Raw genomic sequence first — 22,045 nt, 5'->3', positions numbered from 1 at the left:
ACCTATTGATTAGTTTTGGTGAGCACCCGTCCTGCTGCTTCTGGCAGGGTCGCTTGGATGATCTGGACCGAGTTCCTTCACTGGTCCCTTACACGTGGTAGTCCAGTCCTGCTGCGACTAAGCCTCTATACTTCAGGTAAGTGTTCCTGTTTGCCTTTGTCTTTCCTCGTCTGTTTTTGTTGTATTGTAAAGTTTGTTGTCTTGTATTGCTGTCCGTTCCACTTTTCATGTTTGCTCTTTTGCTTTCTTCCCTTTCAGGTGACGTTGCTGGCCCGGCAGAAGCTGCAGAGCTCGAGGCTGCAGCCGGAGGGAATGAGGAACAAAGCTGCAGCGGTACAGCAGCTGGTAAATTGTTAACTAGGCGGTGCGCGGGGTTCAAAGGCGGCACGGCCCTAGGACGGATGTTCTAACCTTGTCTTTCATCTTCTTCACAGGGTTCAAGTTCGTGGATGTGGAGTGCAGTGCTGTGGCGTCGGGATCAAGATCACTGGATCTCAGATGAAGCGATAAAGTACCGGTTTCCTGGAGGTGAGTATGAAGGAGAACGCCTGGTTTCAAAGGTAAGTAAACTGGTCCAAGCGGCGGTGAGCGTCACGATGCACGCGAAGGCACAGTAACGCGAAGCACCGGCCTTAAGGATGGAGCAGCTTATATAGCGGAGCTTCTGGAGCCATGCCCACCAGGTTCAGCCTGCCTGCCACACCCAATGAGTCAGCACATGAGGATGTCCTCTGGAATAAAGGCTTTCAGCTCCTGGAAAGTTCATGTAAAATTCAAGCACTCCTGCACTGAAATAAAGTAAAAGCACTGCTGCACTGAAATAAAGTGTTCCTGCTCACATCTCTATATGAGCAGGGCGCCAAAGGCGCAAGGACTGAGTCCAGCCAGGGCCCCTGTGTTTATGGGTCCCAAAGGGACATAAGTGAGTCAAGTGACCCATTGCTCCCCTCACTAGATGGTGTGTTTTTTGTGTTCTGGGGCCTGTGGTCATGACAGATGCACAGAGTGCAACACAGCTTTTCCAAATGTAGTCTCCTAGCTAGTTGAGGAATCTAGACTGTAGAATTTGGTGAAAGTATGTGCGGATGACCATGTGGCAGCCGCACATATGTCTTTAATTGGAACTCCTCTTTGGAGAGCTGAAGAGGCTGCGATACCCCTGGTTGAATGAGCCCTGAGGTGTTGAGGAGGCTCTTTTCCTGCCAATTTATAGCGCTCTATAATAGTTAGTATTATCCATCTTGAGATGGTCTGTTTCATGATAGGTTAACAAAGTTTATGTCCTGCATACCCCACAAACAGCTGGTTTGCTTGTCTAATCCTTGCAAGTCTATTAATATACAAGTCTATTAATATACAAACTCAAAGGACGGCTTGGATCCAGCCTGTGCAATCTCTCTTCGTCTTTCCCTGGATGGGGAGGTGGGTAAAATGAAGGTAGGGTTATTTTTTGTGTGATGTGGAATTCTGACACCACCTTTGGGAGGAAATTTGGCTTCACTTGAAGAACTACCTCATCTTTGTGAAAGATTGTATGAGGTTTGCAAGAAAATTCGATCACTCTTCTGGCAGAAGTTAAAGCCACTAGGAAGACTATTTTAAGAGTGAGAAACCTTAATGGACAGGAATGAAGGGGTTCAAATGGAGTACCCATTAGAAATTTTAAGACTAGGTTTAAATCCCACAGGGGAACTTGAAAAGGAGTTGGGGGAAAAGTCATTAGTCAACCCTTTCAGAAACTGAATGACTATGGGCAACTTGAAATATGAAGGCTCCTCAGCCGTGCGCTTAAAGATTGACAGCGCAGCGAGGTAACCCTTGATTGTGCCAACCTGAAGGCCTGAATTTGCCAAGTATAGGAAGAAAGATAACACCATCGGTGTACTACATGAAAAAGGGTCAATATTCTTATTCTGATCTTTACACCAGCTGCAGAATTTGTTCCAACGGCAGCGGTATAAAGATTTAGTTGCTGGCCTCCTGGCTGAAAGCAACACCCCCATTACGTCATCCGGAAGGTCCCAATCCTTGTATCTCAACGATTCAGAAACCAAGCGTGAAGGTTGAGTGTCCTGATATCCGGATGGAGAACCTGACCTCCCTCCTGCGAGAGAAGATCCTCTCTTTGTAGAAGACGAATTGGAGGACAGATGGACATGTCTAGAAGATCCGGGTAGCACTTTCTCCAGGCCCAACCGGGGCAATTAGGATCATGGGTTTCCAGAATCTCCTCAACCGCCTGATCACTTGAGGAATGACGGGGACTGGAGGAAACGTGTACAGAAGTGGAAACTCCCAGTTCACCACAAACGCGTCCCTTAGAGCTACTCTTGGGGGAAATTCCCTTGAGCAATACTGATCGCAATTCCGGTTGATGGTGGTGGCAAACAGATCCACTTGAGGGATTCCCCAAAGGGCGGAGATCTCTTGAAGGACTTCTTAAGCTAGTTCCCACTCGTGGGAGACTGTGTTCTGCCTGCTCAGAGCGTCCACCGTCGAGTTCTTCTCTCCAGCTAGATGAACTGCAGATAGAGAGATTGCTTCTTAAATGGCCCAGATCCAGAGCTGCATTGCCTCTCTTCACAGTGGCAGTGACCCTACGCCTCCTTTTGTTGAGGTAGTGCATGGCCACCGTGTTGTCCGTCATTATCAGGAAATGTTTTTCCTGTACTGATGGCAGGAAAGCCTTCAGCGCTAGTCTGATCGCTCTCAGCTCTAATAGGTTGATGTGTAGTCTGGACTCCGATGAAGACCAACGACTGTTGATGGTAAAGTCGTTGGCATGGGCTCGCCACCCCGTGAGTGAAGCGTCCGTGACTACCGTTATCTCCGGCCATGGTTGCCAAAACTGTTCTCCTTTCAAGTTGTTCTCCCGACAGGCCCACCACTGAAGGTCTCGTGCTACTCTGTCCGGGATTTGTAGATCTGACATTCTTTCTGAGAATTGCGACCACTGGGTCCTTAGCACCCACTGTAGAGATCTCATTCTCAGGCGAGCCTCTGGCACTAGAAAAATGCAGGATGCCATGAAGCCGAGCAACCTCAAAAAGCAGAAGGCTGGTAGACGTTGGGCATTTTGAAACCTGGTGACCATCTGTAGAATATCTTGAGCCCTCACCTCTGGTGGCGAGGCTTTTCACAGGGATGTGTCCAGGACTGCTCCAATGAACTGGAGTCTCTGTGATGGTATCATCTGTGACTTCTTTAAATGGAGGGAGAAGCCCAGTTTGTGAAGGAAGTGGCAAACATAATCTAGATGGATCTGAGCTTGTTCCGGGGATACTGCTCTGATCAACCAGTCATCCAGGTAGGGGTAGACATCAATTCCCTCCCTCCTTAGACTTGGTGCCACAACCACCATTAGCTTGGTGAAGACCGTCGAGGCAGAGGTCAGCCCAAATGGCAGAACCCAAAATTGATAGTGAGAGCTGCCAATGCCGAACCTCAGGTACTTCCTGTGCTTGTGATGGATTGGCACATGAAAGTAAGCATCCTGAAGGTCCATCGATCACAACCAATCCTGAAGCTGGAGGCCCTGAAGGATCTGAGAAAGGGTTACCATTTTGAACTTGTCTTTCCTGAGGAATTTGTTCCAATTGGTCTCAATCCTCCGTCATTCTTTGGTATTAGAAAGTAGGGGGAATACCAACCCTTGTTCCTCTCCGCTACAGGTACCGGTTCTATGGCAGCTTTCTCTAGCAGGTCCGAAATCTCCTGCATAAGGAGCGGGTCTGGAAGCTTCAAAGAGTTGTTCCCCGGTGGATGACTCTGAGGAGTATGTAGGAAAGGCAGGCAGTAACCTTAGGCAACTGTTTCCAATGCCCAAGCATCTGATGTAATACCCTGCCATTCTGTCAGATGTTGAGTTAGCCTACCTCCTACTGGTGTTTTGTGTGGGGAGACCTCAGAGGGGTTTAGAAGCGGCTGACGCAGATGCTGACGGTAAAGCAGCACCTGCTGATGTGGGCTTGGTACCTTTGACCCGTCCACCACGGGTGAACGGTTTCTGGCCCCTTTGAGCTGGCAGCCCTCTGTTTTTTCCGAATGCGGAGTAAAAACGAAAGGGCTTCCCCTTCCAGGACATACCTGCGGGGCGATTTGGAGTTTGACGGAGTGCAGCCCCAAATGATTTTGCTGCCGCCTTTGAGGTTTGCAATTTCTCCAGACTGTCATCAGCTTTCTTGCCAAATAGAGAGATACCGTCAAAGGGCACGTTCAGAAGCCTGGCTTGTACATCAGCAGCAAAACCAGACTTCCGCAACCACGCAAATCTGCGGATTGTGGTAGTCGCCACCATGGCTCTGCTGATGCTGTCAGCATAGGCGAGACTTGTTTGGAGGGAATCACATATGGCATCCTTCCCATCCTTGACGATGTTCAAGAATGCGTTTCGTTCCTCCATTTCTGGGAGACGGTCAGCCCCAAAGGGTGTGGCTGAATCTCGCTAGCGTGCAAGTGGCTTTAATAGACTTAAGTGCCATACCGCATGCTGAAAAGATCTTTTTAGACATGGCACCAAATCTTTTGTCGTCCCTGTCTTGTGGTATAGTGGGGTATGCCGATTTACTACTTGATGACGTCGCTGCCTGCAATACTATCTCTGGAGTTGGGTGCTTACTTAAATATTCAGGGTCTGAGGACAACACTCTGTACTTTGCAGGAGACGATTGTCTCGATTCAGCCGAGGACAATTTTGAAGGAGTAGAAGATTTCACAGCCTTCTAACTTCCCCCTACGCTCCTTCAAGGCTTTCGCAGTCATGGACATACAGTCCTCACATTCCGAGCACTGGTGCTCTGATCCCAGGCACCACAAACAGATCCTGTCAGGATCCGTTAATCACATATTTTTACCACAATCTCGACATTTTTTTAAGCCAGTTCGTGGCGTCCATGTTTCGGACGAAGATGCCATTGTAAGATATTCAGAATTTCGAAGATTTTCGATGAGTAGAAGAACTGAGCATTGCGTCTCTGAGGCTTACGAAGCACGGAAAAACGGAACTGAGCAACAGACTCTGCGCGAGACTATTTATACCTATGGTGACGTCGGCGTCGATACAGAGGCCTTCGAGGGACACCGACTCGAGGGACGTCGACGCGCAGCGCCCTCTACTGTGAAAAATGTTTCCGAGGCCAGCAAGCTGGAAGTGGATTTATCAAAGATAAGGAATACATCGGAGGACACAATCCATTCGAAAGGGTCCTGCACTGACAATGCTTGTAATTCACTAACTCTTCTTATGGAAGCAATAGCCACTAAAAAGGCAGTCTTGTATGTCAGGTGTTTAAGACTTGACTTATGCATAGGCTCGAATGGGGGCCCCATGAGCTTTACTAGTACTAAGTTGAGATCCCATCCTGGTGGTGGGTTTAAAATTGGAGGGTGGAGTCTTTTTACTCCCTCCATGAATGCCTTAATGACAGGAATTTTCCACCACAATACTTTACTTTGGAGGTGGGATAGGCTGATAAAGCCGACAGGTGGACCTTTATAGAGTTGAATACTAACCCTGAGTCAAACAAGTGGAGCATATAATTTACAATGTGTGAAGGAGTACATTCTATGGGGTTTATTTGTTTTGACTGGCACCAAATTACAAATCTCCACTTGCCGAAAGAACAGCGTCTAGTGTTTGGTTTTCGTGCCTCCTTGAGGATATCCATACACCGTTGTGGTAGATTAAGGTGTCCGAACTCTATAACTTCAGGAGCCATGCTGCCAAGTTCATTGAGTGTGGTTGTGGGTGCACTGTTGCTCCCCCATGTTGGGTTAACATGTTGGTTTGACACAGGAGTTTGATGGGATCGCATATCGTCAGTTGTTGCAGATATGGATACCACGGTTGTCTCGCCCACATGGGAGCAACTAGGATGAGCGTCCTCTGTTCACTGGGCATCTTGGTCACTATACTGCTCATTAACGGAGTCAGGGAAAAGCGTAAACAAATTTCCCTGACCAGTTTATCCATAGGGCGTTCCCTTTGGAGTCTGGCTGGGGTAACCTGGATGCAAAGTCTGGGCATTGCTTGTTTTCTCCTGTAGCGAACAAGTCTAGTGTGGTGTAATCCCACTGAGAGAAGGTGTGGTCTACAACGCTTAAGTCTGGTTGCCACGCGTGTACCTCTGGTAGGGGATCTCTGCTCAGAGAGTCTGCTAGAGTGTTGCGTACCCCTGGAATGTGTTTGGAGGATAGGGATATCCCCCGTCTGAGTGCCCGTTTCCATATTTTCTGCACCAACTTGGATAGACTTGGAGAGTGTGTGCCTCCATGTTTGTTGATGTAAAACATCGCAGTTGTGCTGTCTGTTTGGATTTGAACCTACTGGTTCGTAAGTTGCGCTTTGAATACGGCTAGTAGTTCAGCAGGTTGATATGGTTCTGTGCCGTGGTGTGAGTCCACAGACCTTGTGCTGTGTAGTGAAGGTAATGAGCCCCCCACCGGAGAGTGATGCGTCTGTTGTGAGAATAGCTTATGCTTCCTGATCGCGGAAGGGTTTTCCCTTTAATAGATTTTCTCTCGACCACCAGCTTAGGTCTTCAATTAGTGTTGGGGAAATGACCACTAGATCGTCCCACTGACCACTTCCCTGAGACCACTCGCCAACCACTCCTTCATTGGTCACATGCACATCATGCCTAGCAAACGCATTGCTTTGTGTACGCTTATATGGAGACCGGCTTGATACTGGGATATTTGCCGAAGCATGTTCTGCACTCTTTCCATGGATGGAAAGGCTAAGCCTGTTCTTGTATCTAATAAAGCTCCTAGGAACTCATTTGTTGTGTTTGGTACAAGACTTGACTTTTTATCGTTTATTGAGAAGCCCAATTGAAAGAGAAGATGGTTCTTTGCGTGTTTTGTCTGCAAAGATGGGGTGTTTATCCTGTGATCAGTCAGTCGTCCAGGTAGGGGTACACTGGGATCGCCTCCCTGCGCAGGTGCGCCGCCGCCACCACCGCCAGTACCTTGGTGAATACCCTTGAAGCCGAAGCTATTCCGAAGGGTAGCACCTTGAATTGGTAGTGCTGGTTTGCTACCTTGAAAGAGTTTTCTGGGAGCTGCGAGCATTGAAATAGGAAAATAGGCATCTTTCATATCCAATATTGCCATGTAATCCCCCTGTTTTAGTAGGGGAATTACCTCTTGTAGCGTTGTCATGCAGAACTTTTGAGGCTTTACATAAGTGTTTGCAGGGCATAAGACTAATACTGGGCGCATTGTTAGATTTTTTTGGCACAAGGAAGTATGTTGAATAAATACCCTTGTTTACATTGTTGGACGGCACAGTATCAATGGCGTCCTTGAGGAGCAGCATGTTGACTTCTTCTACCAGGATGAATTGTTCTTCCCTTGTCGTCTTTCTTTGGCAAGGGGGTGGTTAAATGGTCTTTCTAGGAGCTCCATACAATACCCTCCCGCTACTGTAGATAACACTCACTTGTCCGTGGTTATTGCATCCCATGCGTGGGTGAAGTGTGAAATATGTCCCCCTACTGGGGAGGAATGGGAGGGGACCTGTAGCAGGCAGTCATTGTTCGGGAGGTGTTCCTCCACCTCTAGATGTGGAGGCTCTCCCCCGGCCGCGGCCTCTGCGCTGACCTCTTGGATAGCCCTGGGACACTTGACCCTGGTTGTTGTTCCATGATGTATTCTGATTTTGTCTGTATCCGGACCCTCTTTGGGAACCTTGGCTGCGAAAAATGGTGAAAATTGTTCACGCCCCTTTGGCCAGGTTGTTTGTTAGTAAGTTGCCCAAGGGATTTCCTCTTTGGCTGATTTGAGAGAGTCCTCTACAGCTTTGCCGAATAGCACGTTTGGTTCCACTGGCATGTTTAGTAATGTTACCTGGGTCTCAAGCTTAAAGCCAGATCGGCAAAGCCAAGCGTGGTGCTTGAGAATGGTTCCTTCCGCAATAATACAGCCCGCATTATCTGCAGCGTCAAGGTTGTTCTTCAGCAAGCTGCTGACAGTGTGTTTGCCTTCTGCTGCTACTAAGGCAAGTCTAGACTTTAAAGGCTCTGGAGTAGAGTCGATGAGGGCTGTAATTTCTTCCCATTTATGGTAGTCATAGCTCGCCAACAGTGTGGAATTGTTGGCAATCCTAGTTTGAAACGCTGCAGAAGTTGGAACTTTCCTCCCTATGGTATAGAGCTTCTTGCCCTCCTTGTCTGGGGGAGCCTCTGAAGAGGCGAGTGGTGTCCCTACCCTCTTCTGAGTAGTTGGGACAACTAGTAAATCCGGCTTAAGCTGTCCTCCGATATATAGATGGTCCGATGGCGCCGGGCGGAAACATTTTTCTATCTGTGGGTTTACTGCCCTAGTCTGATTTGGTGCTTCCAGTGAAGGTTGGATTCTTCTCTGGACAGACTTTAAAGGATAGTTCCGGGACTTTTTTTTTATTGTCCCTACGGGTCGGCCATGTGTTTGTAAGCATAAATCGGTAGATCGTAGGAAACTTTCCTATGGACCTTACCCGACTTTTCGCCCATTATCGCACTCGAAATCAGCCTCCATTTTGTGATAATCCTATCATTCCGCCGCATCGACCTGGCTCACCTGCCTTTGCGGCACTAAATCAAATCCCCCGCCCCTGAGCCTGACATCAGCAGACGCGTACTGCCCATTTCAAGCACGTCTCGTGTCAACAATCGCTGCGCCTCAGCTATTGACGTGTTGCCATGGAAATGGCAGGACGCCTCTTTCCCCAATAAGTATAAACAGACCGTTTCACAACACACAGCAGCAGATTTTCGATTCCATTCCTCTCTCTGTGTTACTTTGAGTATTCTGTGACTCGTTTCAGTGCTCTGGTCAGCTACCTTCGCCGCTTGTAGCCCGTGTGAACACCTGTACCATCTCTGTAAATTATTTTACTATCTTTACCGCACAATGGCCACAATAATGCCGTATATGTACGAGCCCGAGTACACCGAGGAAGAACTACTGGAAAGTCAAGCACGCGAAAACGATGGGGATTCGGACGGCAGTTGGGAGGACCAGTCAACGGATGAAGAGCCTGGACCATGTCGCATGGACGGCGTCTCCACCTGGTGCACGTGCAATCGGTGCGAGCTAATGCCAACTGAGGAGGAGAACTGCTGCTGCCGTGAAAATTCCGGGTGCTTGGCCTACATTTCGGAAAGCGAGCAAAGTCTGCAGGAAGGCGAGCAAAGTCCGCAATGCATCACCGAGCTGCCAGAGTTCAGGGAAGCCTGCCTCTCACGGACCGTGTTGAGGATGATGATGGTGCTTATGCACGAACTTCGCGGCACTGTTCGTCCGCGTAATCCGAGTAACGAGTAAGTATACTCTGTTTGTGATGTCAGTGATGCCACCACTATTTCATGGTCGTCTCCCACATATAGAATTACATTTACATATCATTCGAACGCATGTAAATTTGTTCCATATAGTGCATTTTCTAGATATAATTTTTTTCTAAGAAAAATGACATGTGTTACCTGAATCGACATTGATAAGAAAGTTTGGTCAGTTTAATACAGTTTGCATCTTTTTTTTTCACAGGTGGTACAGGCTGGTGGCCTATCGTTGCTTCACTTGGTGGCTTCACGGGAGGCTCGGACACCGCGTTCGGAGAGTAATACCTGCCTGTGCGGTACTTGCCATTAGACAACATTTCCCCAGTGACAGTGGACAATACCGCGGATTTTCCCTCGATGTGCTGCAACCTCAACTTTACAATGTGTAATGTTTATTATTTATGTTTAATTAAAATCTAAAATAAAGCCCAACATATATTTTAACAATGGTTGTTTTGATTTTTTAAATGAATCTAGTGTATATTCTCCTGGGAGGGTGAGGTATTTATAAACTCACCCCCCTGCATTCCATGTAGTAGATCCTGCAGCCATCCTCTTACATTCAGTTAGATGGCCTCTCCTTGGTGAGGCCCTGCGGCAAACGGGTCTTGTCTGCACGACCACCGCCCCGATCCACCCCCCGCCCTATCAAAGGCAGTTCGCACCGGGGTACTTGTGCTGGCAAGTGGAGCTGTCAGGGAGCGATAAAGGCCAAGAGGTGCCAAAGACCATGTACACTTCAAAGTGGTCTATAGAGCATGGGTTGTTGTTCCCATGTCTACCTCCAGACCCCGTGTCTCCTGCCAAGCATCCCCCCTCACGCTGGACGGCCCCCTGCAATCCACATAAGTGTGTCTCCATTCACGAGTCTTCCTGTGTCTTGTCTGCACGACCACCGCCCCGATCCACCCCCCGCCCTATCAAAGGCAGTTCGCACCGGGGTACTTGTGCTGGCAAGTGGAGCTGTCAGGGAGCGATAAAGGCCAAGAGGTGCCAAAGACCATGTACACTTCAAAGTGGTCTATAGAGCATGGGTTGTTGTTCCCATGTCTACCTCCAGACCCCGTGTCTCCTGCCAAGCATCCCCCCTCACGCTGGACGGCCCCCTGCAATCCACATAAGTGTGTCTCCATTCACGAGTCTTCCTGTGTCTTGTCTGCACGACCACCGCCCCGATCCACCCCCCGCCCTATCAAAGGCAGTTCGCACCGGGGTACTTGTGCTGGCAAGTGGAGCTGTCAGGGAGCGATAAAGGCCAAGAGGTGCCAAAGACCATGTACACTTCAAAGTGGTCTATAGAGCATGGGTTGTTGTTCCCATGTCTACCTCCAGACCCCGTGTCTCCTGCCAAGCATCCCCGCTCACGCTGGACGGCCCCCTGCAGACCGCATAATGCCACGACATATACACGTCATTCATTCACAAACACACCCCTGTTTCGAATTCTTTATAACCCACTTCATATTTCTAATGAGAACTTCTTTGCGCTTTGCTAGTCAACCCGTGAAGGTGCTGGTTATCTGCTCTTCGTCTCTGTGAACTTCCGTGACCACTTTGAGCAAACTCGTCAGTTTGCAACCTGTGAACTGCTCCCTGTTCTACGACAAGAAACTACTCTGATCCCTGCATCTAACTGTTTGTTCGTCAAGGTAAGTCCATGTACCATAATCATTTTGCGTCCAATTTTTTAATTTATATCTATTTGCTAGTAGTCATCAAATTGCATCCATGTTTTCTTTTCGTTCACGACAGTACATGCAAGGAACTAGTCACATGTTCTGAGTTTAGTCAAATTACTTTTTCTATTTTTTGAAAGTTATTGAAATACTTATCCGCATGTGAATAACATGTATAGTTCCAAGAACCAAAACGGACCTTGCATTGAACCTTTTATGTGTCATTTAATGTTTTAACACATTGGTATTCATAGAGAATTGTTGATCTTTACTTTTCAGAACTTTCCATAATGCCTGCCTGTTCCATTGGCGGTTGCCCTTCGAAGACCCATAACAAATCTGAAGGTACTATAATGCATGTTTTCCCTAAGACAATAGATCAGATAAGAGAATGGGTCCGATATTGCGGATATCCAGCCTCTGAGATAGAAAGTAGAGTCCTAGAAGTCTTTGCGGACAAGAGGGGTGATCGATACCGCATCTGCAGCAGGCACTTTAGCCCAGACATGTACTCCACATCATTGCTAATAAGGACGAAAACACCGCGAGCGAGGCGAAAATTGCTCTCAACCGCTATTCCCACTCTATTCGTCCACATCCCTCCACTGGTGAGTCAAGTTTACGTATTTATCTCTCGGCATTGCGGTAGTGTGTAGCATTAGCTAACAATAATTTCCCCATTTATGTATCCACTCAATATGAAGGCTGAAGATTCTCCATCCGTGTCGTTATTGCAGTCATCAGCCACTTCAAGCGCCTATCGGGTAATCTTACTTAGCTATTCTGACACTGACTTGTTTTAGGCATGTAAATCAATAGTTTTAATTGATCGTGTAATTATTTTACCTAATGGTACACCACAGTACTCGTCCTCTAGTCTTTGTTTTCAGTTATAATTATTGTTATCCAAAATAATGCAAGTACTGTCTTTCAGGGAGATGCTGAGGAGTCCAACGCATTGACGACAACCGTAGATGTCACTCAGATGCTCGAGGTACGTTTCCGGACAGTTCCATCGATGGAGATCATCAGATCTTGCATTCTTGTAGCGTGATTGTTACACACAATGTTTCTTTCGTTTTTAGCCATTGGTATGTCCTTCTGTCGTCGCCCTCCTATGTGTCTTCTTTTTTCAATATTGTGTTCATTACTAATGAAAGTCCTATGTTTCAGGGAGTCGATGGAGCATTAGTCCAAGAGGAAGGGGGAGCATGCAGTTACGGGTCGGCGCAACAGCTTGCAGAAGTGTGCACCGCAGTTACAGCGTCCCTTGATGTTCTTATGCATTTCGAGGTATGGATACTGACAGATCAATCATGCGAGATCAAATGACGTGATTACATCCGCTATACTTCCTTCTTTATTAACGCAAGTACTATGTTTCAGGGAGCTGACGGAGCTTCTTCAACAAGAACATCACCCCTAGTAGTTGATGCAGATCTCTGGGTGGTGACACTTCCAACGATGGAGCAAATCGAATCATATTTGGATATCCATTATTTATTTTAGACAACTGATCATTTGTGCAGGTCTATTTAGATGAGCCGTTGACGCCTGCAGAAAGTTTATGTTCTTTTAAACAAAATAGAAAACCATACTAATGCAATTACTGTGTTTCAGGGAGTTGCTGAAGCGTCATCTTCAATAATATCATCAATGGAAGTCTATGCGGAGCCCGAGGTATGGATCTTGACAGTTCAATCTAACTAGATCAACAATGCGTGAACTATTGTCGTTTGAATGTTCTACACAATGCGTTCATTCGTGTTTTGCTATTGAGATGTACGTATGGGTATTGGTCCCCAAGTACATTTTGTGTTTTCAATATTATTATACATACTAATGAAAGTTCTATGTTTCAGCGAGTCGATGGAGCCTCAGTGAGTGATGGATGTGCTTATCATGAAAGTATAGTCGTTGCAGCGCGAGAGGAAGTGGAGACATGCACACACGAGTCGGAGCAACAGCGTCCAGATGTTGAAGTTCGAGGAAAGAAAGTTTCAAAGAAAAGAAAGCAAAAGAAGGTTAGTGTCCTGTTCACTATATTATGTTGTCTTTCACTGTCAATAGTTCAATACTGTAAATTGTGTTTAAACTGAACATCCCTTTTCTAATCTGTCCTCTAGTTGCGAGTGGGTGTAAGAACTAGATCTACACAGACAGTGAAGCGAACGAGAGATGTTGCTTGTCAAACCTTTTGGCAGGGACTTGAGACTGGAGATGCATCGTGCCAATGGGAAGAATATGAAGTGATTGACAACGGAGCTATACCACCACCAGCCATTGATAGTGAATGTCCTCCTGGTAGTTTGGATGCAGTCGTAGATCAATTCACAGAATCCACACCCGCAAAAAATAAGAGCACGCGAAAGTTGAAGACATTGTTTTTTTCTCCCATCTCCGGACAAGGAACAGATGTTGCAATGGAAGAGAATGAAGTGGACGACAATGAAACACCATCAATATCACTCAGCATAGCGGAAGACGATATCAGAGATTGTACCTTTCATGCGAGTGACATGTCCTCAACGTTACAGGCCGAACCAGCTGGGATGCAGAGTGACAGTATAAGGAAAGAGGCCAAATTCATTGTATTCGATAGCTGTTTGATGGATATTATTATGATGATGAAATGTGGGCATTGGGTTGGTGGGGAAGTATGTGGGGAGCCATTGATTAATGTGACTCGTGCAATTCGAGGCACTAACCTTAAAATACATGCCACCTGTACACAATATCATCCGTTCGCATGGTCTGCACAACCCATGCTGGGGCAACTGCCAGCAGGCAATCTACTTTGTGCAGCGGCCGCACTTTTTAGTGGTTCAAGTTTTAAAAAGTTACAGTATTTCTTTCAGTTTGTGGGAATCCATTTCATTGCGAAAAGTCAGTTCTACAAATACCAAACCGATTATCTATTTCCAGCCATCAGCGAAGCTTGGAGAATGGAAAAAATGTCAATGGAAAGTACATTCGCGGGCAAACGCTTCAGGCTAGCCGGTGATGGACAATGCGACAGTCCAGGATTTTCAGCCAAGTACTGCACCTACCACTTTCAGGACATGGAAAGTAAGAAAATTGTGAGTTCGGTGGTCGTGCAGGTGTCACAAAGTACATCCTCAGTGGCCATGGAGAAAGTTGGCTTTGTAGCATCATTGCAAGAACTACAATCGCGGGGAATGGTGATCGACCTGATAGCCACGGACAGACACGTTTCAATTGCCAAGACAATGAGAGAACAGTACAAAAATATAAATCACCAATTTGACGTTTGGCATCTTGCAAAATCAATCAATAAAAAATTGTCGGCTGCAGGAAAAAAAAAGATATGCAAGGTATTTCACAGTGGTCCAAGTCAATCAGCAACCATCTTTGGTGGAGCTCAAAAACATGTGAAGGGTCGTTGGAAATTCTACTGGAAAAATGGCGGTCAGTAATGTTGCACTGTAGCAACGTACATCGATGGTCGACAAATGAGCATTTCCACAAATGTGAACATGGCCATTTGTCCACAGAGGAGGCACGGAAGAAGAAGTGGTTGATTCCTTCATCACCCACTCACAAGGCCATTGAAAAGATTGTATTTGATAAAACTATAACAAGAGATTTGAGGGGACTCACGGAATTCTGCCACACAGGAGATTTGGAGGTGTTCCACAATATGTGCCTAAAGTACAGGCCCAAAAGATTGCATTTTGGCATGGAAGGCATGATAAATCGGACTCTTCTAGCGGTCTTGGCACATAACCATAATGTTGGCCGTCAACAAAGTAGGACGACCGGAACTTTAGGGACGCTTCGCTACAATAAGGCCTTCACTAAAAGAAGTAAACAATGGGTGATCAAACCAGTGTTTGAGGATATGCAATATGAGTTTATTGAGAGACTTATCGTAGATGTCCTCGATAGGCACATACATGGAGTGGTGAACGAACCTATGCAGGGGACAACTGCATTGCCACCCAACATTGCCTCTGTTCCATGTCCACCTAAAGCAGAGCTCATTGAGAAATACACATCACGGTTTAAATGATTGTAATTCGATTGTCTGTTCTCTCGAGTCTCCTCATGTTGCAGGCCCATTGCAATTAAACCAAACAGTAATATAAATCATTTTTACAAAAATTATAGAATGTTTCCGTATTACAAACACATGGCCGACCCATAGGGACAATAAAAAAAAAGGCACGCAGACAAGATGCCCTTACACTAACTGGAGCTAACTAGAAATGTGTGCTCGCTCAAAGTGAAGGTCAGCTGCTTTGATGTTTTGCTCGGGTGGCGGAACGGCCCACGACCCAATATAAGGTTCTATTGTGATTTGACCTTGACAGGCCGGGACCATCCTGAAAGACTAAGAAAAGATAATGAATAAAATTTCAGAAACTAAACGATGAGCCACGTTCATTAGAAGAAGTAACGTCGGCAAAGAAGGAGTGGTGTTTCGGGTCTGCCCTACACAGAGACACAATGGAAAATGCAAATATAATATAAGTAACTTTTGATGAGTTTATACCGCAATTTCATTACTATACAGTGGCTTTAAAGACGGGTTCAGTTGTACTTGTTCGTTCTATGTGGCATAGTGTTTTCTACCGCGCACTATCTGGAGGAGAAACATCTGCTTTTACTGAAGCACCTCAAAACCTTCCTCTTTGCTTCTGCTTTCTCTCTCCCTCTCCCCTGCTACAACTGGTCCACTGTCTGCGACCTCGGTCCTGGGCCCTTCCACTCTCCACCTGCACTGCCTCCCTGTCAACCCCTGCACTGGGGGACTGTCTCAGTGTCCTACAGCCCCCCCTTCCCAGCACTTGTTCTGCACTTACCTTGCACTTGCCACCAGCTGGCCCTATTTATTTATTATTTTATGCTACTTACCTTGTACTCCACTCCCCCCCCCTCCATGCCTCGCCACGCCTTTAAACACTTGTGTACACCCAGTAGCGCTGTCCTCGCTATGAAATGAATAATTTTAATAAGGATCTGATGGTGAGACTAATTTCATTTTTTATGTTTTTAGGTACATCATTCACTACTGTCTGTGTCACGAGTACCAGACACCGGCGGACGGCTTCTACAGCCGCCAGTTGCTTCTCCGCGTGAACAACGTTACCACCCTGACCATTTTATGGGACGATCGCCAAGTACAAATATGCCCTTACGCGGTACTAACGGTTAGATGCAACATACCTACCGTTGTGGTGGCCTAGTGCCTCGTTGTTGGAACAGCCATGCGATTATCAGTGCGACAGAAGAGCTTATTTTTATCGTAAACCAACACCCTGTGTACTGCACACGAACATCGCTTCCCTCAAGACGAACTAATTTGGATCGAGAGCAAAGAAAAATGCAAATCGCTGAATATTCTCTAAACATTTGATGTCCAATAAACGTACTTTGCCAAATGTACAATCTTGCCGTTTGCTTTTAAACCACGGTTTCACATTCCGAATTGTGGTGCTGTATTGTGAGATGCTCTAAGACCCTGTGTACAGCAAAGGACCATCGCGTTCCTCAATACGAACTTTTTGGAACATGAGCAAATAAAAATGCAAATCGCTGAATATTCTCTAAACATTTGATGTCAAATAAATGTACTTTACCACATTTACAATCTTGCGGTTTGATTTCAAAGTACAGTTTCATATTCCGAATTGTGGTGCGCTGTATTGTGAGCTGATCTGTGTTGATTTCCGGGGTCTGTGTGGAGTCGCGTAGAAGACGCCTGGGCGCGTTTGCCTACGCAGCTCAGTCACGTCACGGATAGAGGCGGGGAATATGAATGTTTTGATAAAGTCTGTTTCAGGGGCGGGGGATTTGATTTAGTGCCGCAAAGGCAGGTGAGCCAGGTCGATGCGGCGGAATGATAGGATTATCACAAAATGGAGGCTGATTTCGAGTGCGATAATGGGCGAAAAGTCGGGTAAGGTCCATAGGAAAGTTTCCTACGATCTACCGATTTATGCTTACAAACACATGGCCGACCCGTAGGGACAATAAAAAAAAAGTCCCGGAACTATCCTTTAAGATGGGTATGAACTGGGAGGCAGCTTTTTTGTCTCCCAGGATGTCTTCGACAAAATCTTTGTCTTGCCGAGTCTCCTGTGTTTGAATACCAAAGTGCTCAGCTGCTTTGATTAGAAGTAATTAAATAAGGGTTGATTATCTATTTGGAGAATCAGGCACTGGGGAATCCTGTTGAATTGGGGATGACACATTGTAGGTTTCTGCCTCATCATAATCACCATCATAGTGTTGATATTGGTCCTGATCCCCTTCAGTGTCAGTGTGGATGTCATATAGGTCTTCAGAAATGCAAGACCTTTTTGCTGGTGGCTGTGATAAAGACATTGGTGGCAAAGAAGTGGAAGACAGAAGCTGAGAGCTTGAAGCATGAACAGGAGGGGTGTATTTTAAAAATTCTCTAGTGCATGAGGGTTTTCTTTCAAAGAAATCTGCAAAAAAAAGTAATTCTGGGCATCACCCTATCCATGTCCTCTGCTGACCATAGGGCCGAGCTGGGGATGACCCCCGGGTAGGGTATGGCAGGGACTTGTGTTGTAGAAGTAGGTAGGCCTTTATTTTGTAAGGCTTCACTTAGGGAACAATCTTCTTCCTGTGGAATGGTTACAATCTCCTTTGAAGGTGTAGACTTGTCCCTATAAGCCTTGTCTTTGTTCTTATGAGACTTGTCTCTATGATCCGAGTTTTTCGAGAAAGATTTTTTGGAATTAGAAGGCTTAAACAGTCCTTCTGGGACATGTTTTTTGACCAGGTGAGATAACACTGTGTTTTGGGACTTTCCAGCCGGTTTCGATGCAATATGTCGAGTTTTGGCAATGGAAGAGACTTCCGCCTCGTCTGTTGACGTTCAGCGTTCTGTCGAAGGAGTTTTATGGGGAGCGTCCTTTGTCTTATGGGGCCTATCATGGGGCGACCAGGATTTCGAGTGCCCAGAGGACAGGGAATCCACTGATCTCCCCCTAGATGTCAAATCTGGGCGTTTGTTCTGCGGCACCAACACATCGCCGCGGGTTGTGTGCTTAGTGTGGGAAGAGGAAGTGCTTTTGCTTCCGGATGTCATCCCCACAACAGGACCGCCGGCCTGTCTACTAGGGTCGGGGGCTGGCACTTGGGAACTTGGTTGTTCGCCCTCGAAGTCCGAAAAGACGGCGACGCTGCCGTCACTGGAAGCTCCCTCCTCGTCCATGGCGGCTTCGACCTGCATGGCGTGATGGGCCCAGCGTTTAGTTCTGCGATCTACAATGGTCTTAGGTCTAAAGAGCTTGCAAGCTCTACAATGCTTTTCTCGTGGTTGCGGTGCAGACACAGATTGCACACTCTTTGTTTGTCGATTCACGGAAATGTTCTACTACAAGTGAGGCAGAATTTAAAAGGGTGTCTTATCCATGTCTGGGAAGGGCTGCCGGGCGATAAAGGGAAAAGGGTGGAAAAATACATTGTCAATGACCGCACCCCACTCTCCCTACTGTATGGGCCTAGGCCCGGTGGGCCTTCCAAGGCTGAAAGGGTAAATCGAAACTTGACTCTGTCCAACAGCGTTGTCTTGTCTTTGTCTTGTCCTTTCCATTGCGTTGAAGATCGATGTCGGAAAGAAAAAGGACAGAAAGAGTAACTATAATTAAACTTTGATAAGTAAATTGCATCAGCCGAAATAGAACTCTGCGATAAGCGACCGCTCACGATGGTGGAAAAAAACAATCCGATGGTTCTCGATGCGTGTAGGACCATGGGTACAGTGGACGTCACACTAGGGATAGTATTACTGGCACGCCCTGTCGACGTCCCTTTTCGAGTTTCGAAAACAACTGTAATCCTCCGCAGCTTCCACTAGATATCGGCCTATGCATAGCATGCGATCTAAGCAGATTCCACAATCCTCAGAAATATAGATAAATATATGAAAATATATATTTAAACAGAAGGCAGTTTTGGTCAGTAGAAGTGACCCAAGAATTCAAGTACCAACTTGCAGTCGGAGAAACGAAAGCCCAGGTTTGGGACATGGTGTTCCAGATGACGTATTTATTATGGCAAAGTAACACTCTGATTACCTTTGCTGATGTTCCTTGTTCCCGCTGCTAGGGCTTTGACTCTTCCTTTTGGTGCTAGAAAACAAAACAAAACAAATGGCACAAATATGACTAAAGCCCACTTCCGTACATAAGGGGCCACATTCTAATCAGACTACACAGCACAGATTTCTTTGGGGTCCACATGATCTGAGACAGGTTGCTTCAGCCCTTTATTAGCAATAGGAAAAGGTTACTTACCTCAAATAGTATGTGTGAACTTTGCTACCATCCTGCACTTCGTTCAACGTTTCCAAGTTTGATTTATGACACATTTTTAAGAGGGATTTTAAATATCTACTCTGCTGTGGGGTTCTGAGGTGCCAACGTAAAGGTGCATCCAATGTATACTTAAGTTCTAGACCAAACTCTCAATTGTAAAGTAGCTGAAAAGTTAGACAGACTCTGGAGGAGGAAGGGCTTGGTGTAAAGAACAGATAATGAGAGAAATTACGGTAAGGGGCCAGGGATCCACGCAGACAAGTCAAAAATTGTACATTTATTAGACACAGGGACTCAGAAGAATCAGCACACTACTGTTAAGCATTAGGAAAGATTGTCCTTTTGCTGCTTTTCTCCCACGGACTTCTATGGGACTGGGACACCCTGTGTTTTTGCTTTCTTTACACACCTGCCATGCCTTTTGGGGAGAAGATAATCCTTCTGCTTTCCTTCCCTTTTAATTTTGCACATTCTTATGGAGAAACAGATTAGTACATAAGACTCTCAGTATTGAGAGACTTTGGGCCAGATTCTCAAATAAGAGGGCGAATGAAAGGAGTGGAGAGAATGCGCAGGTTCACAAAGGTGACCTGAGCATTTCTGGTGGGGCTGGAAAATCGCGCACAGATGCACTGCTCAGCACCCATGCACACTCATGTATGACATACTACCAGCAACCACGTGATTGTTAGGAGCACATTTCACCTAGTCTGGCTGTCACAGGGAAATGACTCGGTTGTCACACTTAAGAAGAAAATCATGACAGGGTCAGAAATGAGCATGTCGTTATTTGCACATTATTCTGCATCTGTTATAATAGGCACATAGGCCCTCGTTTGTGGGCATTTTAAAGCACATCCAGTATGTGAATTCGGGAAGCGCTTAGAAATGTCCAGAAACACCTCCTTACTTGTGCAAACGAGCGGGGGCATCTAAATGAATACATTTAGAATATGCTCAGGTGCCCTTTGTGAATTGGCCTGATACTTTTCTTTTGGCACAAGTAATGATATGGGCAAGTGCATCTCCTCACTTGCGCCAAATCGTTTTGAGAAGCTGGCCCTATGTCTCGCAGTGAATTTCTAGTATTGTTACAATTGCACATCTCTTCCTAAAGTGAAGTGTAGATAAGATACTTTGTATCCTCATAACTTTTCATAAAATGGCCTTTTGGTTACTTTTCCAAACACACAAAAAATCATCTCTCTCTCTCTCTCTCCCTCTCTCTCTCTCCCCCCCCCTCTCTCACTCTCCCCCCCTTTGGCCTTCTTCCTGCCCTCTCAGTTCACGAAATGCCATAATATATTGAAAGTTCTTTCCAGGGGAAAGCTGCTGCTTTAGCGGGTATAGTGGCGGTTTGAGCGTTAGCCAGGATGTGGGTCTGGGGCTGTCTGGTCTCAGTACACGCCATAGTGCCAGAATGTCTGTTGCTGGGCAGATGTTGTGGCCAGCGCCTATCCATTTTTGGAAAGCCACTGCCAGTTTGAATGGTGCAGACCCTTGCCACTTGTGGACCTGGGCAAGCATTCAGTCCAGCTCTTGGATAAAAGGACTCTTACAGCCATTCGACAGATCGTTGGAGCTAAGTACTCTACCAAGAAGAGCAGCCAGCTGACAACCTCTACAGCTGACCATTACCAAACTCCAGTGAAGTCATGGTGAAGTTGTGCTCCTCTGCCTGGTTGCCAGTACTCGCAGGAGAATGCCTTGCCTGCAATGCACACAGCAGTATGTTCCGTTCTTTTTCCGTCGTCGTTGGTGGTTACCATGGTGCTTGCAACAACGCTGAGAGCATGTGCATTGATCACCTCCTGCCGCACGTTCACATATTGGTCATCAGACGTGCATCGGTACATCACCAGGCTGCAGAAGACGCCGGCTGTTTACAAAAGACTGCTTCCCCATGGCGCCAGCACTTCTTATCAAATCAAGTCCTGGAGGTTTTTCTTCTGCCATAGATATTTGGTAATTCTTTACCCCGTTTGTGCCATTGGCTTTGTTTTTTGGATTAAGCTTCTATTACCTTGAATTACCGGCAACAAACCCTGCATTATGATTCACAGACGGTTTCCGGATATCCCTTTAAAGAAAGACTTTTGCCTTGTTTTCAGCGGTTTTTCTGGCAGACATCCACTGTTGTGTTGCTGGAGAATTGGAGAAATTGTTCGGTTCCCTGGAGGATTCTTTGGACTGAACTATGGACGCTATGCTGCATTGAAGCTCAACTGTACACATCTTCGCATTTCTAGAGAGTCCTAATGCCGCCCGGGGTTGGGTCCCTTAACCCTACTAACTATCCCTTCCTTTTCGGGGCTTGTCTCCTAACTCCTCCATGTTTCTCGTGTATTAAAACCAAGAAAACATCCCTGTAGGTACAAGGTGAGCTTAGTACTTAGTACCCTTCTTTTGCATCCCTTCCCACTATGCTATTTACAATATTGTTTTGTTCTATAGAACATAACGACAGAGCTTTTGACCACCAGTCGAGTTCCGAGTAATATCAGTGAACGCTCAGGTTATACAGGTTAGTGTCACCTTTTTGCACGCACATATTGCCTTATCTGGTGTTTCCCTTAATTACTATATCCTTGTATTCACAGCCTGGCGTTTTACATGGTGGTATGGTTTGCTTTTTTTCATTTGAACCTTAGTTTCACCTGTACATTACAACAGGTGAGATTTTGCTTCACATGAAAGGTCACCCTCATATAGGAGACCCTTCAGGGTTTTT

The 22,045-nt window shown here is 46.3% G+C and overlaps 1 protein-coding gene across 4 annotated transcripts in view; it reads right to left on the bottom strand.

The window, feature by feature from the left end:
* RBM23 (RNA binding motif protein 23) overlaps window positions 1–22,045 on the bottom strand; it is a 1,244,959-nt gene that overhangs the window by 624,968 nt on the left and 597,946 nt on the right. For 3 of the 4 annotated variants that reach the window (XR_011282968.1, XM_069633849.1, XM_069633850.1), the window contains one exon: window positions 19,075–19,128. The exons of the other annotated variant lie outside the window; for it this stretch is intronic. Coding sequence is in view for 2 of the 3 variants with exons in the window: in XM_069633849.1 (XP_069489950.1) it covers window positions 19,075–19,128 (54 nt within the window). In the remaining variant the exon portion in view is untranslated. The remainder of the gene's footprint in view (window positions 1–19,074; window positions 19,129–22,045) is intronic. 4 annotated transcript variants of the gene reach the window in all.

This window comes from Ambystoma mexicanum, chromosome 13, assembly GCF_040938575.1.
Source record: "Ambystoma mexicanum isolate Mex_15411 chromosome 13, UKY_AmexF1_1, whole genome shotgun sequence".
Taxonomy (NCBI): domain Eukaryota; kingdom Metazoa; phylum Chordata; class Amphibia; order Caudata; family Ambystomatidae; genus Ambystoma; species Ambystoma mexicanum.
This window is presented reverse-complemented; position numbering and strand designations above follow the sequence as displayed.